Source organism: Echiichthys vipera, assembly GCF_963691815.1.
Source record: "Echiichthys vipera genome assembly, chromosome: 3".
NCBI lineage: Eukaryota > Metazoa > Chordata > Actinopteri > Perciformes > Trachinidae > Echiichthys > Echiichthys vipera.
The window spans coordinates 16140521-16164782 of NC_139828.1; the positions used below are offsets into that span (position 1 = coordinate 16140521).

Below are 24262 nucleotides of genomic sequence, written 5' to 3' on the forward strand. Positions count from 1 at the left end.
CCTCACAGGGTACTCACAGCACCCTCCAAGGGCTCTCTCACACTCGCAGTAGTTAGTCTTTCCTGTCTTGGGCTGTGTGGACAATGTGTTTCAGAATGGCCCAATGGATCATCTGAGCATCTCCCTGGTGACTTTCAGCAACATAAAGAGCAGCAGCAGAGTCTGAGTGGGCAGGGGAGTTATAAGGGGTGGCAGTGGTGAGAAAGTGGGAGTGGGGAGGGCCTTTCAAGGGTCTACACAGCCCCAGCTTATTTACAGCCCCAGGAGAAGAGAGGTAGGGAGGGGTGGACAGAGGGATGGATAGAAATGCCTGCGGAAGAGAAGGAAAAATATATTTTACAGCAGCAGAATAATAGTAGCAGTAGGCTGACTGCTCAGAGGGTGACTACAGTGCACGCTGTGGATCTGTGTGTGTGCTCTCACTGGACTGGAGTGTATTGGACATGCTTTTGATCTAACGCAGCAGCAACAGCAGCACCTATCAAAGGCTACATCAGTCAATCTGATACAGAGCGTAACAGTTCAGTGAGAGCTCTGTACAGCTGTGACACTGCAGTACTGTTAATGAAATAATCTAAAGCTGTGTGATGTCCGCTGGATTAATTGGTATTCCGTGGAACCTATTTTGAAATATTAATGTGGTTGTCAAGTAAAGGGTTTGCAGAATCTCATAGTCTCTGATGCTTGTGCCAGCAGGGTTTCATTGTATGGCTGAGAGGTCACTTCATTCAAACAGATGGCATCTTTACAGCGGTTTGTTAAAAGGATGCTTCAAGCTATGAAGTGGTGTTGTAAATTAACACCAGTCATCAGCCAAATTCTGTTATTGTTTGGCTGTGGTCTGAGAGTGGGTCTTCAAACCACTTTTGGAGGTAAACAACCATTGCTGAGATGCCCTGTCAAATTTAATCTTCTTTTCTGGCTAGGGCAGCAGTGACTCAGTGGTAAGCGCTGTTGCCTCACAGCAAGAGAGGACTATGTTTGAGTTCCTGTCTTTCTTGAGTGGGGTTGCATGTCCTCCCTTTGTCATTGTGGGTTCTCATGTTCAGGTGCACTAAATAACCCATATTTTCAAACACAAAGCAGCGTTCAGGTGGACTGGAGAATCCAAACTGCCCATAGGGTATGAAACAGTGTTACTCCGTCCAGTGTTGGACTGGCAAGCCACAAATGTACAGCATTCTTAGAATGGCTCCGGCTGCTTGCAATCCTTGCAAGTCTAGTTTAAATAGTGCATGGAGTGGCTCAATTTTGAGTAGGGCCTTACCGATATGGGTAAAAAATTCACTGATTATCCGTATGGCTGTACATTTTTGAGCTGGAATGAAAAAAGACTGTTTCTATGTGGAATTTGCACCAATATAATTCGAACGATATAACTGCAAAGGTACTCAAAAGGCTGCTTTCGAATAACTTTATTAAAGAAAAGTTTATTACATTATTATACATTATGTGTATTTCATTGTCAGCTAGTTCTAGAAATTAACACGAAGAAAATACTGTAAATAAACTAAAATAACTAGTTAAATAAACATAATTTTCGGTATCAGTCAGTTGCTGACCATTTAAATAAAGAATAAATAAAAATAAATAGCTATATGACACTTAATCACCCCAAGTATCGTTTTATGTATTATTTTTTCTGTAAAGGTTTTCATATCGCCGCATATCAGGATACATATAAGCTGACACCAATAGATACTTGTGTCTTCTTGTGACATCCAGCGGTCAGAGTGAATATAAAGAAAATAGTAAATAAAATGACACTTGACTGACAAAAAACAAACCTTTTGAACATATTCATTGACATCTATTTATTCATAGGGGAGATCGGTGATCGTTGTAACAGCACCACTTTCACAAAGAAGGGATTACCTGAGAGTCATGAGATCAGTTTCATGTATAACCTCTATCTTCCTGACCTTGCATGTGAAATATCATAGATGTGTGAAGAAATGTGCAGATTTTACAGCCAGGACACTGATTTTCAGGTATGAAAATATCCTTCCGTGAGAGCGAAGTGGACTACTGTTCATTTAAATTCAGTAGAGTGGAGTGCGGACATTCCTGCAGTCGTGTAATTGTGACTTCATGAAGCAGAGGCATTTAGCATTGGCAGCCTACTGTATTTAGCAGAAACAACGATATGTCTGGCTTAGGCCAATTGAGGCCGATAATGTCTGCCAACCTATATATCGGTCTGGCTCTAATTTTGAGTCAACAATGATCCATACTAATGGATTAAGGAGTCAGGGGGCATGGTTACTTCCGTATGATATCAAATGCATGCAGGGGCAGATTCCTGATCAGCCTCTTCCTGTGGTTGAATAGAAAATAAATCACAAATTCCAAAGTTGTAATTTTGCCTATGAAAAATAGCCGCAATCATAAATGTGACTCAGAAAGATGCAGGGTATCAATCTGTGAAGTATAGTAACAGATATAGCTACATGAACTATAAATTATTGGTAATATACACCAGTTAGGCCATCCACAGTACACTGGCTTAAGGGGTCTCTTCTGCATTTCATACAGAGATCAACAGTAGCCTCTAGTGGCGAGAATATGCCAGAAAAGTCAGTTTCCTATCTACCAATGTTTACTCTCCATACACACACAGATACACCTGTACTGTAGGTGTATATGTCCGCATACATATGTGCACATCACAAGATATGCACACACGCTGACTAGAAAAGCAACCCTATCGATTCGATTAGCATCCCCTAGACAAATTAGAATGGGAAAACAATCCAAACACATTACTTAATCACTCAATAGTCTTCACTGACAGCTTCTTGGTCTGCCTGTGGTAAGCACAAGACATTGATCCTGGAGAAGACAGAGACTGGAATGAGATCAGCACTGAGGGGGAGAGCAACAACAAAGAGTCAGGGTGATAAAGTGAGGCAAGCTGTGCTGTTGACAACCTGCCCCCACCTCCCAGAGGTGTACTGGCTCTACAGGAGGACGGGAACTGTGTCTATAGGAGCACTGGACCTTGGTGTCACATAATCCCTCAGGAACAAGGGAAGATCTGACAGCTACACATTATGCAACTTAACACCTACACACACACACACACTTTACAACTAGAACACACAGGCATAATCTAATGTACGGTAAGTAATCTCTGAAATATACACACAATCCTCAGACAAGGTCTGTGATGTTAATCCTTATTATTCTCCACAATACTGCAGGATTATGAATCTTCATAATTTAAGGAGCAATTATTTCAATGGGTTTTATCAACATTTAATATCAGCATTGTCATCAACAGTAGACATTCTAAATTAAACATATTTTTTAAATGTTTTTGTTTGTGTCACTATTAAGGATTATTAATGGTATTAACCTCATTGTTTCAGATAATACTTATGCATTAAGCTTGGACCCTACGATAACAGAAAGAAAAGCACATTTTCCAATAGGAATTCATTTTTTAAATTGTTTTTTTTTCACCTCTTATAGTAAAATGTCAACACTGATTTCTATCTAGGCTTGTTTTTCTGACTACTATATAAGGTCACAGTTAAGGCACTTTGGTAGCACACTGATGGATGGATGACCCAGCAAAGAGGGGTTTGTCGTGTTTTTCTCATTTGTCTCATAGGCAGTGGTGGTTGTCAGCTTCAAGACGGACTAGTTTTACTTGCATTCACATGGTAGAAGTGGGATTTGAATGTAGCAACAACAGATTAGAGTGACTGTTATCAATGACTGAAAGAGAGACTTTCTTCCTATCACTGCAGTAATTTTATTTCCTGTCTAACAAAATAGAAAAGATACAATACTTCAAGACACTTTTAATATGAAAATAATGACATTTATGACATAATTTACAATACCGTACAGAAGCATAATAGCTGCTATACCTTTTTTCTATTTTTGTAGTTTCTATAAATGTTTGGTTACTTTTTGTAAGATTGTGGGGAATACATGAGAACATGCACAAAATGGGTTGAGTCTTTGAAAGAATTACTTGCCAATATATTTTACTGCTAGCATCATCACAATAAATCCTTCAGTGAAGTATTAAATCTTCTCTAAATCCCTTCCACTAAATACTGTAGAGTATCTAGTGTTAATCCTCTGATGCAGCAACAATTTTTGAACAACAGAGTGCGCCAGAGGGCCGCCATAGTAGAGCACAGCTGAACTCCTGTGGATGCTGATCTCATGTGCTTCCCCTTTGCCACACACAACACAGAAAGGCTTTATTGTAGAGTCAGCTCTTCATGCTGCTCATCTGCATCACTCTCTGTCTCTCAGGCCCTTAATGCATGACAAAAGCATGTCTGTCTTTCAGGGTGTTGTCATGCTGAATTGTCTCTTAATCATTCAGCACAAGTTGCTACTGTAATGTGTGTGTCACGTTAGTTTACATCATGGTTCGCGCTCTCGTAGGTAAAGTAGTTATATTTCAAAACGTTACCAAATAATACATCTTTACACTGATATAATCCCACTATCATAAGGCAATGGCACTTCAAAAATACGGTACTTCCTTTTATATCAAAAGCAAATCCAAAAGGACAGCACAAATAGCTTTACACGAAATGTGCCAAAGGAAAAGCTGTATCAAAGAGGTAGAATGTTTTTTTATGACAAAGCAGTGTCACACCTATTACACAAGTCCCTTGAAAAAACAGCAGTACTTCCCTGGAGGGTTTGTTTTATGATGTCCCTGCCTTACATGAAGCTACATCTTGAAAGCAGTCGTCAAACACAGAATCAATAGAGAGGCTTGGGGAAACACCAATAAGCCTTATGTCAGCAGGATTTGCAGACACAAGCTCTTTTCTGTACATGTAGTATGCCCCCGTCTTGCCATTACAACAGTACAGGGACCTCAGGGTATGTATAACCATTCAAAAGGGCGGAGACACTGGCTAAGAATGGAGACATGTTGTACCATTATTTTCACTGGACATTTTCTTACACTTTAGGCAAAATCCCAATGTTATTGTGTACATCTTCAATGCCTAAAAAATGCAGAATACTTCAAAGATCCCTTTTGTAAAAAAATATTTTTATTATCTATTTGGCCCCTACCACCACATTGTCCTCCCATGAACAATGATAGCTGAGTTTGCTGACTACTCTCACAGGAAAGTATTTGTTTTAGAATTGCCAGTGGATCTAAAATTAGCTCAAACCAGTGACCCAACTCTGGCTTTGTGCCTTCTTCCCGATATGAGGAGGAACAAGTGTGGGAGCTGTCAGCCCACAGGGTACTGAAATACACTAACAAACAGCTGAATGCTAAGCTTAACTTCATCAGATACAATCTACAGTGATGCAGGCAACATAGTTAAATCCAAACACTGCCTTCGAATTGCTATTAAACATTTATATTAACTACACTACACTGCTTTACCTTTAATTTCTGTAAGACAAAATGGAGCAAATGACTTATGGTTGCAACAATGTGCACATAATTCTTTGAACAAAAGCACTGTGCTGTTGTTTCTTAGCTTTACATGTTTTGCAGGTGTATCATAACCACATGTCACACAGCTGCTGAGTAACACAAACAAATGTGAACTGTGCATATGGCATGTAATTCGAAAATGTAAACCTGTATCAAATAGCAAACAGGTCTATATACTGAGATATTGTAGTAGCAGTGCTGCAACGAATATCCTGCATTAATCCGAAAACTGTAGCCTGCAAGAAGATAAAATATTATATGTATCATATCCGTCTTAATAGCCTTATCCCTGGGATAAGCCCTGAAGGCAGGATGCCATCCAGAACTCATATGTTACTCTGTCATTATTATGTAATCCATCTGCTCTTTTTAGGAATGGTCATCATCAGCCTGCTTTATCCATCAGCATGTGATCTCTTAACTGGCACACTGAACTACAGAACAGACTAAATCAAATGGCTCTTCAAATAACACATCCCTGGTGTAACCTAATTCACCAGGCTGTGAGCATCCAAAGCTACACGTCAGCAATAGTGTTGCGTAGCAAAACAGATTTCTTTAGGGTAGCCTTACATGCAGAGCTAGCCTGAGCTAAGAAGCTACACAGAGCAGCGAAGGGAACCTGTGCTTGTCACAGTATATATATGGTATCTTCCAGATCACTGAGGGGATAGAAGGCCAACCCGCTTTGACAGATCTTTATTTCAGGATTAGCGCAAAACGGATTTGTTAAACCTCGCTACATAATCTTGGATATACCAGAGTATTTCAGAAAATTGGTTGAGCTCACAAATGAAATGTTACAAAGCCCAAGCAGGTGTATTATTGTTATGAATAAGTTGCTAGCAAGCGGTCGCTAGCGTTAGGTTGCTAGTAGCCACTTGTACAGGTCAGGTGGAAGGATCACAATCTGGCAGTGTAGCTGTACAATTAACTTGGTGCCATCCGTTACAGCATCGTTAATGTTTAACTGCAATGTAATGGGGGGCGTTTTCATTTTTAATTTAGCTTAAAAAATCATATAACAAATTCTAATAATAATTCAAAAGAAACATAATGACCCTGTAGCTACTCTACAGTTAGCTTAGCCGCAGCACCTAGCAAAGGATGGAGAAGTAGCCTGTTAACGTTACCTTATTTAGTCCGTCCAGTGCAGCTCTTTTGATGGTCTCATCAAATGGAGACAGTCGCTGTTAAAGTGAGACACTGGGGTTTCAGTCCCGACAGTTTTTTGAAAATAATATACCCGTTTTTATGCTGTGTAACGGTGTTACTACTGAAAACTGACGTTGGCTGACAAACAAAAAAATCTGTATCTTGTAGTGCTCTTGTGTGAGTGCTGGAGCGAGTCCATGGACTAAACCATTCGTTCTGTAAAAGGGGGGGACCTGAATGAAATGCTGAAGTTTGCATTCTCGATGTGGTACTAACGTGACGGTTGGTGTACTGTATATTATATCAGCTCATATTATTTTCAAACCTTATCTAGTTGTGACTGACAGTAAACGTCTTACCAAATCTGCAAGGTACAGTATATTCCGTACGCCTTTTTTTTCATTATTTAAGGCAGGTGTCGGCGCTCTTCCTCAACAACAAACACAGTGAAGCTACCTAGCAACGGTGTCGCTGACCATGGTGCTAAAACAACCCCCGCGGATGATTTTGGGAGCGTCCCACTCAGAGGTCATTAACGTGCCATTCACTTCTATCTATCGCTTTAAAAAGGTGGAAATATTCCAAAATGTGTTAGACTCATATATTCTCGCTTTCCATCTCATATTTTGTGAATCACGTGTATTTGGCCGATTGCTGATTCAGTGACTTCCTTTCTTAAAATACACTTTCATAGACTTGCTTCAATGTGACGTCCTCTTTTTATTTAATTTAGCTATTTATTTATTTATATTTATTTATTTTATTTTTCATTGTCTCTTTGCCTTATCTGTTATTTTTTTGATCTTGCCTTGTTGATGTGCATATATGTACAATATATTTGCATGGATTTCTATGTGCTTTTGCCTTTGCTCTTGCCGTCAAAGCACTTTGTAAACTTTTGTGTTTAAAGGTGCTATATAAAAAAGTTATTATAATAATTATTATTATTATTAGTAGTAGTAGTAGTAGTAGTTGTTGTTGTTGTTGTATTTTCCAAATATCAGTTTATGCCAAATTGCAAAACGTTTCTGTAATAATCAAGTCAAGGGAGAACTAAAATCAAGGTTTTACTCAGTTCAGAGCATTGGTTTAGATATTTACCCCTTACTTTTACCATCTTCATTTGAATTAATCTTTTTTCCTTCCATTTATTTCCGCTTTGTGATTGGTTGTTTGGGAACATCAACATTTTGCAATCATTGGCATTCCCATAGATAACAGTACTTTTGCTTGTTTCAGTAGTGTGTTTGTGTTTATTTTTCACATTTATTTTATTCTGCCATTTATTAATATAGGCCTACAGATTTATTTCAACACTCCGGTAATTAAGTGGTGTTGTGCCCCTTTGTTGATCAGAGCTCACATCAGCTACAAAAGAGCACCCCAGCGAGATCAAGGCAGTTATGCAACAAATGTTTGCTAACATGACCATAAACCACTACCGTATCACCTGCGGCCTTGCAGATGTAGCCTAAATTAAATCAAAATCGATGCTCAAAAGTTGCAAGTATTAAAGCATTTGTATTGTAAATAAATTGATTGCCAGTTACTAACCTACCATTTTACCTCAAACTGAGACTATTATTGAAAAGTGACTAATGCCTCTCATCACAAGGATTCACTCAAGAGGATTTTTCATATCCCACCGGAGAACTACTGGTGTTTTCCGATGGTGGTCAAAAGTGTGCATGTTCTTGACTTTGAAGGATAACATCATGTCCGGTGTCCACAAAGTTGTTTGTAACTGTTCTGTCAAAAATACTGCATTAAAGACTCATGTGAAAGACAGAAACCATAATTCACACCTGCAAAATTAGAGATTTGCATCACCTTATTTTTTTGTCCAAATTCTCAACTGTTACAGTTGGCTGGATATTTCCATTATGGCAGATATTGTGGTATTAACTTGCTCTATTAGTACTCATGAACTAAGTCCAAAACTTTATTACTCGTAGTGTCTTCTATGCTGAACAAGTGAAAAGCCATCGTTTTGTTGCAGTCTGAAATCATTTGAATGGATAAACATAATCGATGACAACTTAAAAATTGAATTAGAAAATTTGACCCGCATTTTGTGCCTCTTTAATAGCTACTATGTATAGTTACACTGCACATTTTATCTTAATGTCATAGATCTCAATAATATTTGATTTTAATAATACTTTTGAGAGGTGTCCACTTCCCTAGTTGATTACTGACATTAAGACAGTTATTTTGTGTATGACAAGTTATCTGAAATGTTTAAATATGCAAATGAGACATTATCTAATGCTAACTTTTGGTGAACTCAGTTGCAATCTAAAGACGCTTGTATATTTTGGATGTTTTTTTTACCAAAAATATGTTTGTCTGTAGTGTCTACCCTTGCGCAAATAATTGCTAAATAGGAGTGAAATGAATTTAACAAACAACACTTGATTGTCAACCTATTAATTCTACAAAGAAATTTCACAGATGTTCAAAATCTTGGCCAACCTTTAATCCCTTCAAAATTATTATTTTGAGTCTATCCAAATGATTAATAAGAAGAAAGTCATTTATACAGCTGAAAAGTTTTTTTTAAAGGAAATGGGATTATATATCCTACCTTTCAATTCAGGTTTTTTGTATTTTTTTATGTGAATTATTGCACCATATTTATCACATCACCATATATACTTATATTTATATTGTATTCAAGTGATCTTTCTTCTTAAATGTACTTATATTATGTCATCATAATGTAAAAATGTAATGTTCATTGAAAGGAAAAATGATTGCCATATAAATACAGTATACTGTACTTATATATACATATATATATATATATATATATACATATATATAAACAATAAATATTTTGTTTATTCCAGTATATATAGGGCAGTTTACAAAGGTGCATTACTGTAAGTTAGCTCTATTTAATGGTGCCTTATACACTTTTCTCACAATAATCCCATATTTGTTACAGCACGATTTGCACTCTGCACCATAATCATGTTTACACTTTCATTGTCCTGTGCTTTATATATATAACTTATATTTATTGTGCATTTAAGTGATCTTTCTTCTCAAATTTACTTATGTTATGTCATCATAATGTAAAAAATAATGTTCATGGAAAGGAAAAATGACTGCCTTATAAATACAGTAATATGTATATATATATATATATATATATATATATATATATATATATATATATATATATATACTGTGTGTATATATATACAATAAATGTATTGGGTTTTAAATATATATGAAATAAATATGAAATATAAGCATGATGCCGAACTGTTCGTGTCACATGCTGTTTTTAGGAATATCTAAATAAAGTTGTGGGAAAAAATGAATATAACAACTTTTGCATAATAAATCAAATGAATGTGATGTATGAGTTTTTACGATTTCCGACCGGTACTTGAAGGCACCATTTCACCCATCAAGTCTTGTTCTCTGGAGATTCCTACATGACCTGAACGCAACACAAAACGACAGCAGGCAGAGGTGAAAAGTCTGGATCATGTTTTCATTCCAGCGGAGGCATACTTGAACGACATATAGGACACTGTAAATAAAGACCAACAGGGCGGGTTAGCAGAGCACGTCGAGGTTCTGTCCACAAAGAGAAGACATTGATGTTGTTGTTGTTAGCCAACCAGCTAGCACAAGCTGAAATTTGTTAGCTAACGTTAGCTAACGGAGGACCCTGTTAGCTTACCGCCACCATCATCGCTCCTAGACCAGCTGTGCATCGCCCTGTCCTCCTACGATGGGAAACACAGCAACTGCCAAGAAAGGCAATGAACAAGAAAGCGGTGAGCACCTGAAAACCACACAGCTAGCCTGTTAGCCATCTAATGTAATGTTAGCTATTGTACAACGTCAGCCTGCTGATTATAAATGTCAGTGTTGAGCAGCCTTTAGCGGCTGTTGTCCAGTGTTAACGGAATATGTGCTGCAGAGAAGAACCATCTTTGGTATAGAGCAGTTTACAAAGGTGCACTTCTGTAAGTTAGCTCTATGTAATGGTGTCTTATTTGCTTTTCTCACTTGATGCAACCTGTAACATCAGTAATCCCATATTTATTACAGCACCATTTGCACTCTGCACCATTATCATGTTACACTTTCATTGTCCTGTGCTTTTTAATGTATACACCTATATATATGTATATATGTGTACATAGTAGTTCAATGTTTATGTTTGCCTTTGTATATTTTTGTTGTCTTTGTTTTTAGCTGTGTGTCTATTTCTGTGTATTTAAATTGAGAGTGACAAAAAGCCAAGAGTCAAATTCTTTGTATGTGACTTGTTCAAACTTACTTGACCATTAATGCTGATTCTGATGATGCAGCTGGCTAATTATTGAAAGTGACATATGAGCAGATGACAGTGAGGTCATTGCCATTCTGTTGTAGGTTTCCCCACAGCACTGAATGCAGAGAGATCCTTGACTTGTATTGAAAGTTTTTTCTTATTGTTCACACTGTAACTAACAACTAAAGTTATCAAGGTGCCATGTTTAATTGTCCCAACCTAATACCAGCTGCCTTTAGCCAGATAACATCAGCAAACATTGGTTTCTACTAAAAGCTGCAGTACAAGGCCTAGTCACTGCCAACAACAGGTACATGGTAACAACTAACAGACAAGTTGACCAGATGGCTGCTTGATGTGGTTAAACCATGCTAATGATGATAGTTAAGTGTTTTTGTGTCTAGGCCTGAAATGCGGCTTGCAACATTTTCTATTGAACCTGGTTAACACTGGCTGTCAAGTCAGCTGTCAACAAGTTTACTGTAAATGAAAATGTTATGCCTTGATCACTGCTTTCCTAGAGTGACATTAACCTGTTGTGTTGATGCTATAACATCAAGGCAAGGTTGCTCCCATCCTAGTCTAAATGCACCTGTTGAATAGCAATTTTGCCATCTGAAGTGCACCATCAATCACTCTTGTTGTGTTTAGTTTGCATTTGTCAGTAATGACCAAAGTAATCCACTAAACTGTCTGCATGGAGAGGGGAAAGCACTGATCTTGACCTGCTTCCTGATTGGCAGTAGTCCATACAGTCTCACTGCTTTGTGACTCAAGCCACCTGTAGTTTCTGTGGGGAGGGGTTGAGGGTTTTGTACAATGACACAATGCAACAAAAATGCATTGCTGGTGTCATTTAGATTTCTGTTTTCATTAGGTAATTAATTATGGGGTCTTCAGGTGTGACTCCAAAAAAAAAAAAAAAAACCAACACATTTCTGGTACTATGCAGCATCAAGGTCAGTTCATTAGGTTGACTTTAAGGATAAGGGGGAACTCTTTGTAGAACTGCATTGTTACATTTTACCACCAGAGAGCACGATAACCTGGAGATAACTTACTCTAAAGCCAGTCAGTGGTGGTTACAGGCATACAGTTTCCTTATCAGCACTCTGAATGCACCGCAGCTGTGCAGTGTTTTTGACATCACCTTGATGAGGCTGGCCTTTTTGTGAGCTTTTCTTTCTTTGTATCCCTTAGTCCAAACGTCACCATTTGTATTTTTAGACCAATAGTAAGCGTCTTCCACACCACATGAAAAAACTAGACTAGACATGCAGTTGGCCGTTAAAACTGAAGCAGAGTACTTGAACAGGAAGCTTAACTTTATGTGGTTAGCCAAGCATTGCAGCACACTTGGCTGCTTACAGGAAGTTCATATCAGTCACTGGTCTTCAGTCTGAACGCGGTTAGTTTGCCTGTGAGCATTTTTACTCACCTGTCAAGAGAGTTGTCTCAAAATGGCCCAGGGAAAGGACCAGTCCTTCGCCAGCCGCCTCTTTCATAGATGTCGTAAGAGTAGCCAAGATCAGCGAGGACAAGAGAGTGAGGTGCCTCATATCTCTGAATTCGCCATCATGTGGGATAAGTTCAGTAAGTTCAGTGCGTTGCTTTCACTCTGAAAATGTGTCCTCCGCCTTCTGCAGCTTTGAGCAGGACATGTCTCAGCTTGGGTTTAGAGTTCTTGTTTGTAGGAAAACCTGATTTAGAAGTTGCCTAGTAGTCTATATTGTACATGTATTTTGATAGGTTTGATAAAGCCTTTAAGTTTGATATGTATTTTTTTCAGAGTATATGGTTGGTTATGAGTTTTTTAGGGCTTAAAACTTCACCAACAGAGACATCCGTAAAAAAAAGAAAAAATTGGCCATTTGCCTTGCGTCAGTCGCTTGCATCCTCTTAATATCTCTGTCTTGTCATGTTTGTGTACTGTTTTGCAAGTATGAAATATGTTTTATGTGTGCTTTTTACAATGTCTTGTGTCAATGTCAATGACTTTTGTTTTGTTAATAGTCTTCATGACAGATGTTTGTAGTTTAACACTATTTTATTTCACTGCAGGATAGTGAAAGCCTCCTCCAATACTGGTTAGAATAAGAAAGTAAGGTTTAAATATTGAAAACTCTGCGAAGATTCAAAACCCATGCAAACAGAAATATTGCTTAATTGTAAAGAGATTATAACACTTGACGAATGGTGTAAGCTACAGTTTTCATAGTCAATTAAAGAAATACTACTTCCAACCCAAATAATTGTGTTGTTTTGATGTTTAATATTTGAATCAGATTTAACGTCTCTCAGGAGGTAGGGATGCCTTACGTTGTCTTCTTCAGTGTCTTTTTGTTGTGTGTTGCATTTAATCCACTTGAATCTCAAATGTTCTTGTTTGTAGCACTTCATAAATGTTTCTTCCTCTCTTTTTCTTCTCCATCATTTCCATCCATGTGGGTGAATGTTCCTGCAAACCCTTGGTGAACTGTAGAGACTTTTGGTATGCTCATTTTTCCATGAGCTGTCCTAAGTCACAGAGTGAAAGTTAATGGTGCAGTTTAGGCCTACCAGGCTTGTATGATGCTGAATCTAAGTATTACTAAGACTGAGATTTGATTAGGATAGTCTGTTAACATACAGCTTCCACATAGTCTTTCAGTGCCAGGTATTCATTAAAATCAGCAACTGCATACCAAGTACACCACCAACTAGACTCAAGATAGCTGCCATGACTCTGTGACTTTGAACATCTCATGTCTGCTGTGACTTTCACAATGCACTGTCTTTCTAATGCCTGCACTGTAGCCTTATTGCATTTTTTTTCTCTGCCCAATATTACTGCCTCCCCCCTTTACTACCACCTACTCCTGAAAGGGATGCACAATAGCTCGTCTTTGAATTGGCCACTTAAGTTCACAAGAGCTCTTTGCATCACTTTATTAATCACAATTTTCCGCTTACACATGTGGTTTTTAATTTGTTTTAAGGGGGGCGTCTTTTGCTGGTTTGTCAAGTATAGTCCTGCATCCCCAGTACTTGACATTTGCCTGTCCTTAAAATGCATATGTTTCCCTGAACATGTGAACCGCCTTTGTTTATTTTCCCCGAAATGTGTTAAATCGCTCCAGATTGTTAATTCCCTCAACATGTTAACTTACTTTGTGTGAGTACCAGCATGCTTATTGTTAAATAACAATTCTGTCTCTCTTTATAGTGAAAGAGTTCTTAGCTAAAGCCAAAGAAGATTTTTTAAGAAAATGGGAGTGTCCACCACAGGTAAGTTCCCCTGTGAGTACTTCACTTTATAGACTTCAAACTTTAATTTCTCCTAATTCACTGGACTCTTCTGTTATTCAAGAGGCAAAATTATGGATAGGCATTTAGTTTGATAGCATCTAGCCACTTCCTGGCTCAGATCTTGTTGACTTGAGCACTAGCTGATTGCATAATGGTACTGTGACACTAAGAGGCCTTTATTATATAAAAAAATACCTCCACCCAGCTTATGTGTTTTTGAGACAAACTATCATACCAGATGCATCTATCTAAGGGCTGTAATTACACCAAACTCAAATTTCAAGCAGAAATTAAGCAATATTAGTATTATATCTTTCAATAATCAGTTTGCTGACTTTACTTCCACACTGATTATGTTTCCTCAGAGCACAACTGGCCTGGATGACTTTGAAAGGTTCAAGACGCTGGGCACCGGCTCGTTTGGGAGAGTTATGCTTGTCAAACATAAAGAAACAAATCAGTTCTATGCCATGAAGATCTTGGACAAACAAAAAGTAAGTGTATGGCTTTAAAGAAAACTGAAATTGCGATGACCTGGACAAATGAGAACATTCACAGGCTTTAAAGAAAACTTTTACCCATCTCATAAGAGCTAGTGTCATAACCTAGGGTAGTCGATGAAAAGCAAACTCCTGCATGCTTGACAAATGCTGTAACTACATAAATGCTGTGTATCTCAAAAAAGGAAATGGAACGCTTCCTCCCGTGCACTGCCTGCATGTTATTTATGAAAACCTCAGAGGCGCTTCACATTAGAGTTTCGATCTTTAGATGCTGATTTGAGAGTGTGAGGAGGAGGTTAGCGTGTCCTCAGTGCCTTTCTCATGTAGCCTTACACTGTCCTCTTGAATTTCACACAGTTGGCTTAAACCTGACTTTCTGTTTCAGCTGTACTGCTGAACAACTTCCTTATTACCGTGTACGTCTGCTCAGTGCTCACTTAGCCTCTTCTGTTTTTCTACATGCATTTTTCTACATTCATTAATCCATCACATGGGTGTTTCTGTGTTTTTACTTTTGTCCCACTTGCTACTGCTAATCACGGTATGGATTTAGATTTTTTTCAGCAGATAGTTCTGATAATTACCTGCTTCTCATGACTGATAGCGATACGATAGCTGATCATTTTACATGGTTTTATTTTAACCTGTAGTCTGTGCACTCCGGAGGGTAAGAAAGTCTGGACAAATGTAGTGTGAAAATATGGATGATTTAATCTATTTCATAGCTAGCTGAGATCACTATTGTTAACACAGCAAAAACAAACAGTTCTGACTATTAAGTTGTTTATTCGTTTTTTTCTAGTAAAGTACATCTAAAAAACTCAGAGCTCACTAAGAATTCAAATTAAATTTCCAAAATTGTAGAATAACCGAATCTTTAATAAGTAATGCCTTTATGTAAACCAAAAGAAACGTGTTGCAGCACAGTGTCGTGTTTCTCTCCTCTTCTCATACTGGGGCTGGGAGTACAGCAGGGAACTGCAGGAGCAACTCAACAGTCCTCTTAACTTGTTGCTTTTGCTACCAATATAAACTGCTCTGTTTAAACAAGGTTAGACTGATAAAATGCATGCAGGCTAAAATTCATCTCGGTGTTCTGAGCAAAAGAAGTCCGCTTGCAGCTATGCTATTTTATACAGTGTAAACACTGAAACACTGTAGCACTGTGTCGTCCATCTCAGCCAAGAATTGAGAAATGTTGATTTAGAACCGAGCAGTCTGATGTGTGTAGAGGTCTCTAGCAGCTCGGTATCATTTTTAAGCAAATTCATCACAGCAACTGTTCTGGCCAGATGTCATATCATTGTGTAGTGATGAAGTTAAAAGTGTGGATTGAGTTAATGTCTTGACAGTCTTTTTAAACCATGAACCTATCAAATTAGGACATATCTTTCTGTGGTGTCTGCTATTTACTTATTGTTAGTCTTCTGACTTTGATTTTCTGACAATATGAGTTATGCACACAATGGCGTTGATCACCTAACTTTCAAGTTACGTATGTCCAAGCTTCCCACCAACTAGAATGCACCAGACTGTGGCAGATGATAGTTGCACTTTCAACCATGCAACAAACAAAAATAAAACATAACATGATGTCAACTTTGATGGATCAAGTTTTAAGTCTACACGAGTTGCTTTTCACACCTTACTGAAATTAATGGAAGCCAGCAGCTGACTGGAGAGGAGAATAGACACAACTCATGTAAAAAGATGTAAAAAATGAATAAATGATGCTTTGCTTTGAAAAGTGATCAGTTAGAATTGCATGCGAAACTTGTCTGTATGCATTGATCTTTTAATCGAACATGGCTCTCAGAAATCATGGAAAAATGTTTCAGTGTATTTGCAGCTTTGCTTTACGTTGAATTGGGAAAATTATATGTAACAATCAATTGCTAAGACCATGCTATGCTTAATATACTCTTAGTAATTACGGTTTATTGTGTGTTGTTCTTTCAGGTGGTGAAGTTGAAGCAGATAGAACACACACTAAATGAAAAGAGAATACTACAAGCGGTCTCTTTCCCCTTCCTCGTCAGATTGGAGTACGCTTTCAAGGTACACGCTGGCAACCACCTCTTGCAACCAACTACATGGTTCCAACATTACCAGTGTCACAGTGCTACACTTGGTACAGTGTCAAAATAACCAGCCAACTAACTACATGTTTATGATAAAATTAACTAAACAGAGTGGACACTTCCATTATGTTCCATAATTTTAAATGATTTTGGTGTTTTATTTCCCTTCCTGGAGGTCACTTGTCAGCTCGGTTTGTCTGTTTGTGTCTCCGCAAGATTACGGAAAAACTACTGGCCCAGTTTTCATGAAACTTGGTAGAATGATGTAGCATGGGCCAATGAAGAACTAATTCAATTTTGGAGAAGATCTAGATCACAGGGCGGATACTCACATATTTTTCAGTTTTGTTAAGGGGCATTAATGGTGTCGGAATAATCAGGAAAATTAGTTCCCAAGTGGGAAAATTCATACTGCATTGACATTGGTATTGGCCATACCTTGCCGGAGGTCTGCACTTTCTTCCCTGCTAGTATAACGTGTGATCAGTTGTTATACCGGCTGCTTAAAGGTTTCTTGTTTTGATTAACAGGACAACTCAAACCTCTACATGGTAATGGAATATGTGCCCGGTGGAGAGATGTTCTCTCACCTCAGACGTATTGGAAGGTTCAGGTATAGCATACATTTTAATCATTTAATTTTATTTATTGTCATTTTAAATATTTAAATTTTCTTCGGAGAGCTTTATCAGCCACTTGTAGTTGAACAAAATTGGAAAGTTTTCACTTTGCTCTCTGTGCTCTGACAACATCATGAATGGAGTACCTGACACAGATGTCGTTTTGAGGTGGCTATACAATAATTGATTGCGTTCGCTCCTTCCCTCAGAAGTTGCACTAATATGTGATTGTCCACCCTTTCTTCTTTCAGTGAAAACCATGCACGATTTTATGCAGCTCAGATCGTACTCACCTTTGAGTACCTTCACTCCTTAGACCTCATCTACAGAGACCTGAAGCCTGAAAACCTGCTCATAGATCAACATGGGTATATCCAGGTACACCGTTTGTGTAAAGTTTATAATAGAAAAGTAATCTGAAGGCAAAATTATCAGTCATCAACAAGTTATTTCTGTCAATTCTTAGTTGTAACTGAGAAGGAAATTAAAACCTCAACAGCTGTTAGTTGAAAAGAACCAAGAAAGAGTATGTGGACCTACTGTTTGTGAATGTAAAGACAAAAATGGAAAATTAACACATCAGTTTGATCTTAGTTTGATTCTTTTTCTTTTCTTTAAACTGACAAACAGATGCAGTCTTCTTGATAGCTGAAGTGTGATACATCACTTACTTCTTACTTCTCTTATCATGCTCCTATTCTTCAGGTCACAGACTTTGGCTTTGCCAAAAGAGTAAAAGGCAGGACCTGGACATTGTGTGGAACTCCTGAGTACCTGGCTCCAGAGATCATCCTCAGCAAGGTGACCCCTTTATACCCAGTCCGCAAACATGTTATGATAGTACAGTTAGAAACTATTCAAACAGTAGCTAAAGCACAATGGATTTCAAAGGAAAGGATAACAATAGCTGTTTCTATCAACATATTTTATGCAAATGTAGTAGTATTGCATTAGAAAAGCTGTATGTGTGTACAGTATGCTGTATTTTAATGCTTGTTGAGGTGGGGTTTTTTTTTAGGAGGGGGGGGGGGGGGTTTGCCTCAAAAAAGAGTTGACTCGCTACAAAGGATATGGAAATGCCTTTCACCACCAGAGAAGATATCTCAAAGATATAATTCTATTTCTGACTCTTCCAGGGCTACAACAAAGCTGTGGACTGGTGGGCACTTGGAGTTCTCATCTATGAAATGGCTGCTGGTTACCCTCCCTTTTTTGCTGATCAGCCTATCCAGATCTACGAAAAGATTGTGTCCGGCAAGGTATGCAGAGATAGTCACATGCAAAGTCTGTGTGCCATTTCTCTGCTTGCCTTTCAACCACAAGCATCAACTTGGCTTTGTTTTTCCAGTGTTTCTTGGTAATCAAGAGTTCTCTTCTTTTTACACTCCTGTAGGTACGATTTCCCTCTCACTTTAGCTCCGACCTGAAGGATCTGCTGAGAAACCTGCTCCAGGTAGACCTGACAAAGAGATTTGGCAACTTGAAGAATGGTGTGAATGACATAAAAAATCACAAGTGGTTCTCCACAACAGACTGGATTGCCATCTACGAGAGAAAGGTATTTATTGTTTACAATTCGTTCTGAATCCTGAAACATGTAATGACATAAATATTACTGACCATTTTTTAGTTCTTTAGTAAATTTAGTAAAATAATCAAGTAATGGTGTCTCTGTCATGAGGTGATGGTAAGGTGTGCCCCTTTTTTCATAAATTTGTGTTGGGTTAAAGACTAGCGGTGGGCAAAAAAATCGATTCAAATCGATTTTCTAAGATTGTCACTGCCAGGCCGCCCGTCATTCGCTTCCCCGGCCCTATATTTGCAGTGCGCCCGTATTCTGACAATTATGGTAAATGCATTGAATCGTCTCAGAGGAGCTGACATGAAGGTAAACACTTAAAAGTCATTCTGCCTCACTCTACAGTATAAAACTGTTACCTGTTAAGAGGAGATGAAGTTTTAACTTATGCAAGTCAAATTGTGTCCAAAATATTTTTGTTGTGTCCACGTCCCGTTTTCAGTTTTCAGGATAAAGTGTTTCACAACCAGGCCCAAATACCAAAATATAAAAGCATGATTAATTGCATAATATTCGCATAACTTTTCACTGTGGAATTTCACTAAATTCACTTAATTACACTAAAACATTATATTTTATAAAAAACTACAGGCAAAATACCAGTTTTTCAGTATTACTTTTGTACAATTCTTTTGGGAAGGGGCCAAGATTCTGTGTGTTTACATTAATCTAATTTAATCTAATGTTTTCATGCCATAATTAGGACTGGAGTAGATCCTTAAGCATGTACAAATTCAAAAATTGATTTTGAATCGAGAAACAAATCGTGAGGCACCCAATGTTTTCCACCCCCATTAAAGACACATTCTCTGTTAGCAGCCTTTATCAATCATGCAGTGAAAACATTATTCGCTTTATGTATTTTCTGATGATTTCATACTTGTAATTTGGGTTTCTACTAGAACATGTCAACATGCTTTAATGTTCAGCCTGTATTCACCCTCTGTCTGAAACGCTCCTTTTAGCGCCTGTCTCCTTAAGCCTCTCCTGAAAAAGCCCAGTCCGTGCTGATTGGTCAGTATTTCCTGGTTTTCCGCATCTATGCCCTCGCCGTCTCTCTAACTTTCTGTCGTCAGAAATCATCTATAAAATCTTCTTAACCAAAAACTACATCATCAAACGTGTTCCAGTAGGAATGTATTCCGTAACCAAAGTTACACGTTTCTCAGACGTTGGCATGTAGATTCATGTAGCAGCATATTTAAAATGTTAACACTGCAGTAACAAACCTGCCTGGAGCAGATGACCATATAAAGAAATCTTTCAAACGTAAAAAAAAAAAAACAGTCGGAAAGAGTGTTCAGAACTGTTAAAACTGAGGTTTTTGTTCACAGGGATTATGTTTGTTTACATACTTTACCTCATTATTTGACGCTTTGGCCACATTAAATATGAACATCCGACATTGTACAACATTATATATATATATGACAGTAAATAAGAATCAGCAAAATAGGTCTTTAACAATTAAGACATTAGTAAATATCATTCTGCCATCAATTGATCAGAGCATCCTGAGTTTTAGATATCTGCCATATTGGACGATTAGTAGTATATAAATAGTATTTAAATAGAACAGAATTAACATATATAAACACCAACCATTCTTTGGCATGTTTGAATTTGTAATCAGAAAACAATAACTTCCTTCTTTCTTCTGCATTCTTAGGTTGAAGCTCCCTTCCTGCCAAAGTGCAGAGGACCAGGAGACACGAGCAACTTTGACGACTACGAAGAGGAGGAGATCCGTGTCTCACAAACAGAAAAGTGTGCAAAAGAGTTTGCTGAGTTCTAGTGAGTGGGCAAGAGTCCCATCAGGGCTCACATGTTTTGGGATATTTGCACTCTCCTGAGGGTAAGGTGAAACTGAGGCCGTCACATGTTCAAAACAAATGCCTCATTCCTTCATTCCACACAGCTAAATGAGGTCCTTTTTGCCATGATCCTGCGTGCAGTTAGCACTAATCTATACACAGGCACATTATGCAGACACCCATCGTGCTGCAACACAAAAATACTAGACCACGTTCTCATCTTTTGTCTTTTTTCTTTTTTTTTTTTTTATGTTTGCCACTTTTGAATAGCCCCCCTTCTCCTTATTTCAATTCAAATACTGATTTGAAAAGCAACATGAAAAGAAATATTATGCCCATTTTCAAATGGCACAAAGAGTGATTGATTGTATAAGCTGGTATTGCACATATTGTGATTTATGCTTTGGGAAAATAGAAGGGATTTTTCTGGCAGTTTTGCCCGTTATCTGTTGTCTGTTAACATGCCTGAGTGTGTTTTAGGGTTCTGTTTATTCTTCATTAATCATGAACACTTCGACATTTACCATTATCATCATTATGGTGTCCTTAAGGCCTAGAACCGTGTATTTGTGCATATAGAAATATACATATATGAGACATTTAGATTTTCAAACACTTTGTATTGTTAAAGCATGACCAAATTCAAACAAAGGCACTTGTGTTTAGTGAAGGAAACGCAACACTGATGACTTCTTGAAGTTTCTGAGATTTAGCACTCAGGCATTCGGTTCTTGAAGAGATGGATTAACAGTGACAAGTGTTATTGTGGAGCAGAAACTTGTCAGTGCTGTATTAACTCAACTGTAGCATTGTTTTATCCATATCTGGTCACACCTTGGACTACGTGTGGTATTAAATGAAAGGAAAGGAACAGGACGATATATTTTTCAGGTACAACTCTGTTTCAAAAGGAAGGAAAACTGAGTACATCACTCCACACAACAGGTCATCTGTCTTTGGTATGTCCAGAAATGTATGAGGTGCATTGACATGGCATTTTTCAATAGCTGAAAGGTCAGATTGTTAGATTTTCTTACGTTGTGTGTGTAGTATGTTGTGGATGCAAAGCAGTGTTGGTCACATGGACATATTTTGTCCATTTAGGGTTGCATTTCAATTTTGTTTTTAAACTGTGCTTCAGCAGAGCACTTGGAAGACATTGTGTAACTGCCATATTTGTTTTATTTTTCTTTTGACTTTTGAAAGTTTGTTATGTTTGTACAGCTGTGTCACATCAAGCTAATAGTGCCCCGAAAGTGTTCCCATCTTTTTGTTGTTGTTGTTGGTGGTGGTGTTGTTGGTGTTGTTTTGTTACCTTTCATTGTTTCACAGCCTGGGACATTGATACATTAGACAGGCATCTTTTATCTAAGTGACATATTCCTTTGCATAATCCCACGAAAGCAAAACTTAACCATTAACCATGGAATAATAACAGAAAACTGAAATATCATAACCTTAATGTATTCATTCATCTTGGTCACCACTTGGTTGAAACATATATACTTACCTCAACTATAGCTTGTAGTCTATTTGCATCATTTTTAACCAATTTGTACACTGTGATGGAGCAATATTTGCTCATTCTTCCTCTCCACATTGCTCAGGCTGAGTCAGGTCAGTTAGAGAATGTCAACGGTCAAAAATGTTTTGGTGTTACAGATTTTCAAAGGGAATAAGTCAAGAATCTGACTTTTGAAGAACATTATATTTTTCCATTGTAAATCACTCCTGTTAAGTTATTGTCTACACATATTTAATACATATTTCATCTGCTCAAGAGAAATATAGGTTTTATGAGGGATTTTTCTAGACTGAGCATCATTAATTTACCATGAATTCTGACACATTGCCTGTCCTTGCTGCTGAAATGTAGTCCCTGTCTCCGCAAACTCCTCACCTTCGTGACAGGTTGACATTTTACAGGTGATCACAGAATCTGTATGCCAAAGGTCCAATACCTACAAGGCCAAGGTGTCCACTTGTTGAACTTCCAAATGTCAGACGATCGGTGATGTCTGTGATCATTTGGTTCCCTAGAGGCAAGTTTGTCTCTGCCGTCCACAGGGAGGTCTGAGTTTGTGGTCATTTCCGCAGGTCGGACACTCAGGGTCGTGGGGAAATCAAAGTTTTACATTTCACATCTTGTTGGAGACAAAAATGCATTGTTGACAATGTCTTTCAATTCAGCATCTTTTTAAGTGTTCTGAAGTTTTGATCATTATTTGACATGGTGCTCAAATGTTTGTAGATGAGAACAATGCAATTTAATCAAGTTCAACAATCTTAGACAACCAAATGTGAAAGAGGTTTGGGGACTGAATGCTTTTTTTAAGGTACTGATGTACTGTATATTGATATTGGCTATGCCTGAATTTGAACTTTTTTTCATATATTGAGCACATGACGTGACATTTTTATTTAGCCCTGATTTCATTTAGAAAAGGGACAACTGGTTCATATGCTGTTTTTATTTATATTAGAGATGTCTAATTCAAAATCAATTTTAAATGTTTAAACTTCAATAGTTCACAGTATATATAAGGAGACTCCAACTGTTTTATTCACAAAAGTGTTGTGATAAACAGTGAATATATTGGATTATTTATTTGTACCACTTTTTTCATTTGCCCTTGTTGAAAATAAAACCTAGAAATTAAAATATTTCCACAGTAAATACACATTGATGCCTCTCATGCCTATTTAAAATTGTAGCCATTTAATTAACTTATTTTCTTAACCTTTTTTGTTTTATTTCTTAACTTAGGAAATTAACTTTTTTGTAATGTGATCCGACATTATTTATTTCAGTTTGAAGGGTGAGCGGAATGTAAGTGCAGAATCGATGACATTTTTTATTTGGACAAACTTTTTTGAAAACTACACCTGGGAATTCAGCATGTTTCAATCCAAACTGCCTGTGTGTAAATCTTCCCGTAAAATGTGTAGGTAATCCACAGCTCTTCTTATGTGTCATTAATCCCCCCCCCATGTGTGTAATAATGTTTCTCATATTTGATGTAAATGATGACACTTTTCCCTGAGTCACTTCACACTCCTCCTGACTGAAGGAAATCAGTTTGAGTTATTTGTAGCTAGTCACACATGCCAGTATGGGATCAATATGCCGAAATGTGTCTGTATTTAGTTTGTGGGATATTTTTGCACATCATTTAGGAGGCTGACACACACGTTTTCCCACCCATATTTACTTGTGTTTGCGAGGGGGGCGGGGATATACTTTGCTGTAGCAGATTTTATGTAACAAAGGATATGTCACTATAATAAAATCTTTTTATTAAAAACTGTCATTGTTGTTATTCAATGTGAGGAGAAATATTGCCGTATGTGGTAACTGCAGTGATAATAGGCAAGGCAAGTTTATTTTAAACACCTTTCAACAAGGTAATTCAAATTTGTTTACATAAAACAGTAAAGGCATTAGAAAGAAACAAAACTACATTTAGATATTACATTCAGATAAA

At 37.7% G+C, this 24262-nt stretch overlaps 1 protein-coding gene across 3 annotated transcripts; it reads left to right on the forward strand.

Moving 5' to 3' along the window:
• Nucleotides 1-10084: 10084 nt before the first annotated feature.
• Nucleotides 10085-24043, forward strand: prkacba (protein kinase, cAMP-dependent, catalytic, beta a). 3 transcript variants are annotated; one of them, XM_083940605.1, is made up of 10 exons: nt 10085-10389; nt 14098-14159; nt 14546-14674; nt 16643-16741; nt 17295-17377; nt 17636-17762; nt 18090-18185; nt 18521-18643; nt 18778-18942; nt 20633-24043. In XM_083940605.1, the coding sequence occupies exons 1-10, from the start codon at nt 10344-10346 to the stop codon at nt 20756-20758; spliced, it is 1056 nt and encodes a 351-aa protein (XP_083796731.1). In that variant the 5' UTR covers nt 10085-10343; the 3' UTR covers nt 20759-24043. The 3 variants fall into 3 exon arrangements, with proteins under 3 accessions (XP_083796731.1, XP_083796730.1, XP_083796732.1); XM_083940604.1 differs by lacking the exon at nt 10085-10389 and adding an exon at nt 12229-12485; XM_083940606.1 differs by lacking the exon at nt 10085-10389 and adding an exon at nt 12659-12993.
• Nucleotides 24044-24262: the final 219 nt, after the last annotated feature.

Coding starts and splice junctions, on each gene's coding strand:
- prkacba (XM_083940604.1), top strand. CDS start 12,353: ATGGCCCAGGGAAAGGACCAGTCCTTCGCCAGCCGCCTCTTTCATAGA. Junction 17,763..18,089: donor ATCAACATGGGTATATCCAG/GTACACCGTTTG, acceptor CCTATTCTTCAG/GTCACAGACTTTGGCTTTGC. Junction 18,943..20,632: donor TTGCCATCTACGAGAGAAAG/GTATTTATTGTT, acceptor CTGCATTCTTAG/GTTGAAGCTCCCTTCCTGCC.